This window comes from Polistes canadensis, unplaced genomic scaffold, assembly GCF_001313835.1.
Source record: "Polistes canadensis isolate GaletaPanama2010 unplaced genomic scaffold, ASM131383v1 scaffold_10, whole genome shotgun sequence".
Taxonomy (NCBI): Eukaryota; Metazoa; Arthropoda; class Insecta; order Hymenoptera; family Vespidae; genus Polistes; species Polistes canadensis.
In genome coordinates, this window is record NW_014569557.1 from 57,139 (window position 1) to 66,147 (window position 9,009).

General features: G+C 29.0%; 1 protein-coding gene across 2 annotated transcripts in view; it reads left to right on the top strand.

Moving 5' to 3' along the window:
• LOC106793022 (serine-rich adhesin for platelets) overlaps window positions 1-8,975 on the top strand; it is a 10,899-nt gene extending 1,924 nt beyond the window's left edge. The window contains exons 2-11 of one of the 2 annotated variants that reach the window (XM_014759593.1): window positions 645-742; window positions 1,068-1,214; window positions 1,312-1,431; window positions 1,678-1,828; window positions 2,499-2,628; window positions 2,721-2,874; window positions 2,953-3,141; window positions 3,222-3,341; window positions 3,421-6,753; window positions 6,824-6,882. In XM_014759593.1, coding sequence (XP_014615079.1) covers window positions 645-742; window positions 1,068-1,214; window positions 1,312-1,431; window positions 1,678-1,828; window positions 2,499-2,628; window positions 2,721-2,874; window positions 2,953-3,141; window positions 3,222-3,341; window positions 3,421-6,753; window positions 6,824-6,832 — 4,451 coding nt within the window. In that variant the 3' untranslated portion in view covers window positions 6,833-6,882. Of the gene's footprint in view, window positions 1-644; window positions 743-1,067; window positions 1,215-1,311; window positions 1,432-1,677; window positions 1,829-2,498; window positions 2,629-2,720; window positions 2,875-2,952; window positions 3,142-3,221; window positions 3,342-3,420; window positions 6,921-8,436 lie in introns of those variants that run through there. The other variant, XM_014759592.1, reaches the window with a different exon arrangement.
• Window positions 8,976-9,009: the final 34 nt, after the last annotated feature.

Genomic DNA, 9,009 nt, shown 5'->3' on the forward strand with positions numbered 1-9,009 from the left:
TATATATATATATATATATATAGTATTTTTAATTACCTCTAAACTTTATTCTTTGTCACTAAGCTATCAGACTTTTTTATAGACTGTGCCAATAGAAGGATGTTTAGGATTTCACAATCAGAACCATGTACTAATTATAAGTTTGATGCAGAGTTAAAGTATGTCTATTATACTTATCTAAGGTACATTTCAATTTTGATCTAAAATGAGTTGAAGTAATATAAATTTGTCATATATTTGCAGCATCATATATGCAATGTATATTTTAGATTTATTTTAATATTTAAGATCATATTTATTATTGACATATTTAATTTCAATGACATAACATTGGTACAAGAATAACAAATTGTTCTTAAATATATCAATATATAAGTTTATATATTTAATTATACATTTTGGATACGTAAAGTATTATCGTTAAAAATGGTAAGTTTATTATATGATAGAGTTTGTATAATTGAATTGGAAATGCGATAAGTTTTATATTTATACATACAATTACATATTCTATTTTTTTACATGTGTTCCTTTTAATGTGTCTAACGATAAAAAATTGTTTTTGTTTTTTCAAGTGAAATACTTATGTTCTTATATTTAATCCTTTTTTTTAGTTTCAATATAATATCAATACTTGTTCACAGCTGAAAATGTGAATCGTGAGGACTTGATCAAAGCATATAAGGAATCCTGCCAACGGCACAACACTGAGCCATTGGAAAAAGTTTTAGCTCAATTAGAGGTATAGCTAGTTTGTAGTGTCAACCATTGATAATCTGTTACATTATCAACAATGAAGAAACATAATATCGAATTATAATTAATTACAAATATATCATTATATACAACAAAATATTTTATCACGCAATGTAATTATTTGATATACGTTAGAGATGTGCGACTATATTTATGTTAATAATTATTAATTATTATTTCTTTATCGTATTTTTAAGAAAAAAAAAATAAAATAAAATAAAAATAAAAAGACACTCAATGATCATATATTTATGTCCTTTAAGTAGCCTTTGTTTATAATTAAAACTAATGAACAAAATTTTTTAAATTAGAGTTGGGATTTGTCAGAAGAACGTAATAATGAATTTAAATTAAATGGAATTAATTTGGATCTAAATAATTCAGAAACATTAGAAGAAATTCTTAAAAGAATTCAATTTAAAAAAATTGACTTGGAAGCTACATCTTTAAACGATGAGGTATTAACAAATTTGAACTTTCTATTTTTCTTTCTCTTTTTACCCTATATCGTCCAGACACCTATTCCATATTATTAATTAAAAATTTTCGTTACAGACTTCTGTAATATTATTTGATATGCTAGAATATTATGAATCTGCAAAGCACTTGAACATTTCATCTAATTCAGATATCGGAGCTCGTGGTTGGCAAGCATGTTCACACATGATTAAAAAGGTAGATACGATTATGTATATCGGTTATTGCAAAATGGAGATATCTCAACACTTTATTTTTGTAGTTTCTTAATTGTATATACTATAAATAGTTTTGTTATTATAAATTTAGTAATAGATAACTAGTAAATAAATATTTCCAATATATTATGGCAAAAGTTGTATGAGATGAATTTTTTTTCTTTGTTTGTTCATATATTATTATTATTCCGTGTATAATTAATAAAATCATTATTTGTGTGTCTAGACCCAATGTTTAGAACAGCTTGAAGCTAAGGATGTAACGCTTAATGAACAGTACATGACTATTTTGAGCCGCGCATTACGATTAGTCTACCATCTACACGTCCTTAAATTAGAAAATTGCGGACTTTCAGGAAGACCTATCGCCACATTAGGTATTTATTACATTGCAGTTTATTATTTTTCGTCATTTTACAAACAATAACTATTAAAAGGTAATTTGGTTTTAATCCTAACAAAATTATAACACTATTATATATTATTACTATACCTTATTAATTACTACACAAGATATATTATTTTTGTGTTTCTGTATGGTCCACATATTACTCCAATGCATTGTACAACAAATTTATAATAATCCTCTCTATATTATATTTATTTTAATATTAATTAAATAGTTGAAAGAAATTATGTATTGCAGCGAAAGACATATTGCATATGGTTAATTTTTTATTTAATATTATTTTCTATTAATTCAATAATAAAAACAAACAATGTTTGCTTGTAAAAACTTCTTTTTGCAATGTGGCTCTTGGTGTATCGATGTTGAATGCACTTTTATTTTTCTAAGTGCAACTGTATAGAAAATTAATCTGTTTTTAATATTTGTGTATTAATGTAATTGCTAATTAATTATATCTTTTGTTCTAACATTGTTCGATACTATTGCTTTTTCTCGTGCTTAAAAAGTCTTTTCTTTCATAGTGAACATTTGATCATTTATATGTAATAGAAAACGATAATAAAGATTAAGTTTTTATAATTAATAATATTAATACAATTTAATATTAATTGAGATTATAATATTTGTTGTCGTAACAGTTACAGCTCTGAAAATGAATACAGGGATAAGAGAACTTTACTTAGCTGACAATGGACTTGATTTTTACGATGCTATACAGCTTGGATCTTTATTGAGGCTCAATAATCACTTACAATTACTTGATATTAGGTAGATAAAATTAAAAAATTAATTACAATATTATAAAATAAAGTATTCTTATATATATATATACAACGTCTGCTTTCTTTTTTTTTTTTTAGTAATAATAATATTCAAGATGATGGTGTACATGATCTATTAGAAGGACTTATTAATCAAGTTCAAGAAGATAAAGAGGGCAAAGGATTGAGTATACTCATATTATGGAATAATCGCCTTACAAAAAAATCATCTCCGTATTTCTCTCGTATTATTGTAAGTTATTGAATTTATTTAATTATTTTTTACATGGAGGGGTTTGTGAAAAGAAATATATTTTTCTTTTTTACACAGTCATTGTCAAGGACATTGGAAACTTTAAACATTGGACAGAACATGTTAACCAGTGAAATGTTAATCACTGTAAAGGATTCGCTTAAACAAAATCGTATTCTTTTACAATTGGGAATGCAATCCACTGATCTGACATGTAATGGAATAATCGCTTTATCTGATGTCATTGAAAATAATAAAGTTTTACAAGTATGTGATATCTAATTAATTTAAAATAATATTTGATAATTTCTTTGATAATATGTTTTAATGTTTATATGCTTTCACAGAGGATAGATTTGCGTGATAATAGTATACAGATGACAGGAATGAAAGCTCTTAGCACAGCAATGCAGAAAAACAAGAGTGTCGTACAATTGGATTTAGATGACAAGCCTCGAATAAAAATTGTATGTAGTTTAAATAAATTTAAATTACATACTATTTTGGGACGTAAATATTCGTTTGGTTTTTCCAAATAATTTGTAGGACGGAACATTACATCAGTATATGGATGTTTTGGAGGAAGTTAGAAGTTATTGTGCACGAAATAAAGAAAATCAACAGCTGAATGAGAATACTGGGGATTCAGAAAGTCCGAGACATCATAGCAGATTCTTTAGCGCGAGTTCCCGTAAGATCTCGCTTACTTGTCAGACACTGCCATGTTCTCCATCACCCATGACTTCAGTAACCACCGAGGACACAGGGCGATCGACGCTTGAACCAAAACGTACTAGTGGGGGTCGCCTCCGTTCCCCGGCTCCTAGTCCTATCCCCTCACCTGTCGCAAGCCCGATACCAAGTCCTTCTAGAAGTCGATTTGTGGTGTCTCGAGTTTCAGAAGCATCGTTACGTTCCACAGATTCCTCAACATCATCATCTCCTGTAACTCCAACATCGCTAGGACCAATGTCCACGTGTTTCTTTCCTTCCACAAGTGGAACATCTAGGTTTCGTGTGTCACTCGTTGAATCATCATCATCATCATCATCAAGTTGTACATCTACACCTAAGTCTGTTTTCGCATCATCTAAATCGAATGTTACCATTGGGTTCAACTTTAAAATCGATTCAGTAGAGTCTGCGGATTCGGACGATTCAGACAATATATTTAAATCAGAGACAGAAACAAATAAAGAGACCATTAATAAACATGATGCACAAGAAATTGCAATAAATAGTGAAATTAGCACGATTTCAATTAATAATAATAATAAACATGATAGTATACAACCATTGAATATATCTGATAATATAAATGAACAGAGTACAAATGAATGTTTCACTGCTAGTAACAATTCTAGCGAAGTTAATACTCAAGATAACTTAAATCTTTATACTGTTGAACATAAGGAAGATTCTAAAGACAATCAAAGTGATTCTCTAAAAGAAGAAACGATAATAGATACTTCGGAATTAATATTTAAGAAAACTGATTATTATAAAAGTGAAATTGTACAAGATGCACAGATCGATTTGAAAGATAATATTGACAAAACAAGCGTTAATAACGAAAAAGTTGATCTTATCGATTTAAGTAATGAAGAGCCAAATATGCAGCAATCGGTAGAAGATATTTTATCTGCAAAATCACAAGTTCCATTATTAGAAAATAAAACTGCTCCTCCGATTCAGAAGCACACTTCTGGTTTGGAAAAGCTTCCTAGTTTGTTTCAAAGTAAAGGTAATTTTTTTTCAGAATCCTCGAATATCAGTCAAACAGATTTTCGAAATTTATTGCAAGGTAGTGTAAATAGCGTATTATCATTTGGCGATAAATTTCATCAGTATTTTAAAGATGGTAAAGCTATTTGTAAAAGTAATGCTTCTGGAACATTTGCAGACATTATATCTTTACCGACTAAAAGTAAACCGTTAAAGTCATTAAATGTAACACAATTACCAAGTATACAAACTTTAACAAATATGTTTGCTTCATTTAAAACTGAGACTACTAATACGAATGCCTCAGAACAACAGTCATCGAAAAAGTGCTCAAATCAAATAACGAAGCACCCGGATCAGGGATATAATGAAGAAAAAGTAAAAGAGAAAAATTTAAAAGAAAAACCATTACATAATACTAGTGTAGAATCATCCAGTTACGATAGTAAAAACTTCTTAAGTAGCGATAAAGAAGATGAAGCTAGTATATCTAGTTTAAATATTCAAACGTTACCTGATAATGTCCAATTAAAAGATGAAGGGCATGCTAGCAGAGATTTAATAGCAGAAGAAAATAATAGTGTTACCTTAAATGTGGTAGTAAAAGCTTGCTCTAAAACTGTACATAATGCTTCATCGATAAATGTTCCAGAGAGCAAGATGACTGTATGTATACCTAAGTTAAAGGATATACCTGAATACTCTGTTTTAGAAGTAAGTGAAAATGTTCTTGAGAAAGAAACCATAGAATATGAATCGGTGAGGAACATAGATTCTGTAAAGATAGAAAAAGTATGTGATAGAAGTTTGACTGACAGTATTAATTTGACTAGTGATGAAATCTCTTCATCTTGTAACGTGACATGTGATATAAAAGTCATAGATAATGTAAATATTGTAAGTATGCTCGATGAATCAGTAAATTTGCAGACTACTTATGAAAAAGATGTTGCAGAGTCTTTGCTTCTTAATACTTGTTGTAAGAATGACAAAGTAGCATCAAATGTGCATGTGGATGATTATAATAACCATGGTGTAAATGATATTTCCATGATAAATCATAATCTATTAGAAATTAATGTAGAAAAAAAGAAAAATTTTACTAACGAAGTTACCAAAACATGTAGTGTTAATGTTAATGAAGAAAATGAAAAATGGATCGATTTGAACGATTCATTGAGTCAGGATATAGGAGCAAATACTTGCCATGTGGATATAGATCCACATTCAAAGAGTACAACTGTAAATAGTAAAATAAAATCATGTATATCTGAATTAAGTCTTACTTCTAAAGATAATGTTGAGGATTTTAATAATGTTAATGCACAAATACATCCAACTGCTAGTATCTGCACGGAGGAGGAGGAGGATGCTGTAGTTGATTTATGGGAAGAGGATAAGTTGAATGATCTTATTACAGAGGAGACATTGTTATCCAAGCCAAATAATGTTGATGCATGTCCGATCGTATCTAAAGATGTTAAAGTTAACAATTATATAGAAAATAATATAAATAAGCCTTCTGGTAAGGAATCAGACTTTACTATACTTCCAACTGTAATATTGTCACAGACTAAAGATAATGTTTCTGCCTCTGTTAAAAAAACTCTTCAAGATTTTGAAAAATCAGACTCTGAAGATCTTATATTTTGTATTACCGATATATCTAACTATGGAAACTCTATTAAAGACGAAGGAACACTTTCACCTAGTATAGTTTCTGATGCATGGCAACAGAATGATAACGCGCCAGAAATAGAAACTTCATTTTTCGATCTACCTCAGACATCTCATTCGTCAACAACTTTAATTATTGAAAAACCCGAAAATATTCATAGGAATAGCCAAGATTCAGGAATCGAGGAATCCAATTTGTTGTCAACTTCAGAAGATAACATTCCAGAGGTCATTCAGCCGCAACACAAAGAAAGTTTCCAGGAAAGCGTTGATTCCGGAATAGAAACTGAATGTTCATTAGTATGCGTTAAAGTTAATCCTAGCACAGATGATACTACTAAAACTGAAATCACAAAGAACAAATCATCCAACAATGTCGATGACAACGCTGAATGCCCCCCTTGTAAGCGCATTAATGATCTCACAGATTTTCAATCTGATATTATTGAACAAATACAACCGAGAAAGAATGACACTGTAAGTGAAGTAGATTATTCGTATCTTGATATGGTTAAATGCGCAGTGGTCACGTCTACGTGCTCGATAGGTGGAATAGAAATCACGAATAACACGGCGGTTGGAACTAATTCTGAAGAAGATGATAGGATAGTTGCTGAACCGCCTGTAGTTTTTCATGTTACAAGGTAAGTTATACATATATATGGCGGAATAATCATATTTTCAAATTCAATCTATTCAAATATTTTTCTTACAAATTCAAGATTAAATAAGATACGAGTTGTTCGAATGATATTTGTCTAAGCGCATTTCTTAATTTGAAATAATTCTATAATCAGGTCACAGTTTTAAGGGGTAAAATCACTTTTCAATGCATTCTCATTGTTTGTATGAATTATTGTTTAACTTGTGGATACTAACGTTAATGCATTGCCAGAATGAAATTTAAAAAAGAAAAAGAAAAAAAAAATGCCAATTCTGCAAGTTTTGATTTCATTGATAACAAATTTTATTGTCTGCAGCTTTTGACATTATTGACATTATAGTTTAATGATTTTTCATAAATCTTTAAGTATGCATAAACCATACACGGCAATGTTATTGTTTGCATTCATGAAGGCTGAAAAAAATAAAAATAAAATAAAACAAAAAGATTTGATACATCTAATGCATACTGTATGTAGAACGCTCTGCAATGTATACGAATTATTTAACTATTCGGTGCATAACATGCCTTCATCATATCTATTTTATTTACAAACTCAACGATTGATTAGGCCCGCAATTCATCATATTATACACAAGTGTCATATTTTAATTTCTGCAAAATGTGTGTCGTCGATGGGACCAATTAATTGCTGCATATTCTAAATATATTTTGATGGAACGTATTGTGGAATATCAATAGTTCTTTTAAAATAGTGCCTCAATAAATATATACATACTGTGCCAGAAGAAAATTGGATTGGCTGGCGTTCCATCATTTTCTACGTTCGTTTTAAAAGACTACTATATACTCTCGCTTCTTAATTTCTTATTTCTAATTAATCCTTTATTCTATGTCACGCTTTTACCGTACAGTAATGTCTTTGCCTGACTAATCGAGACCGCATATATATTACTTATTTTTTCTTTTTTCTTCTGATTCACAAAGGGTAATATGGCCCTCATTTTTATCATTCATATCATTTTTAGACATATCCTTTATTAATGAAAATCAAGCTAAACTCAACTCCATTTACTAAGCTAATAAAACAATCATATTGCTCTGGTACAGTAAAGTAAAAATATAATTTTATTATGTATCTTCACATGATAGTCACAAAACGATTGAGTCTGTTTACTCCTTAAAACTGCATTAGAATGAATTTTATTTTCAATAATTAAAAATTAATTAATTAATATTATAATTTATTTTTAAAATCTGTGTATTTTTCCGACGATTAGAACTAAATTTAGTTTTAATAAAATCAAGTGAATTTATATATATATAATAATATTCTTAATTATAATTGTTTACTTTACTGTACCAGATATTTAAAAAAAAAAAAAAAAAAAATAGGTAGTTCGGCTTGTTAGAAAAGAATATTCAAATTAATTAGATAAAAATAAAAAGAACCGCGAGTAGTATTATGTATAAATTATCTTATGATTGATTTACGGTATTTCGTAAAATGAATATTAATTAATTATCATTCGTAGCCCGAAGTAATACTGACCTCACGGACGACGAAGATGAAGAGGACGAGGACGACGAAACAATTTACGAGGACGACGAAACAATTTACGAGGACGACGAAGACAACGATGAAATAAATGAACTCGAGGAAACGAAGAAACATCTCGAGCCTAAGTATCGTCGTTATGCCAACTGGCGAATTTAAGAAGAAGGAAAATAAAATTAAGTAAATATCTATTTAATGCCCACATGTGCGAACCAAAATAATAAATGGTTGAAGGATTATGAAAAATTAAAAAAGGAAGTGCGGGTTACAACATTACGGAAGGGATATTCATCTAAGAGGTCTTAGGGTAATGGAGAGATTGTAAATTTAGGTTGAATAGAAAAGAAAGGAAAGAAAGAATGGAAGAGCAGATTGTAAGTTTTCTTGCTCGATAATGTTAACGCAACACTTATTTTTACTAATCTTTTAGTTGGAAGGTTTATAAGAAAGGAAAGAAATAAAAAAAGAATAAAATGAAATAAAAAGAAAGAGTTAATAAAAAAGAAAAAAAAAAAAAAAAGAAAAAAAAAAAAAAAAAAAAAAAAAAAAA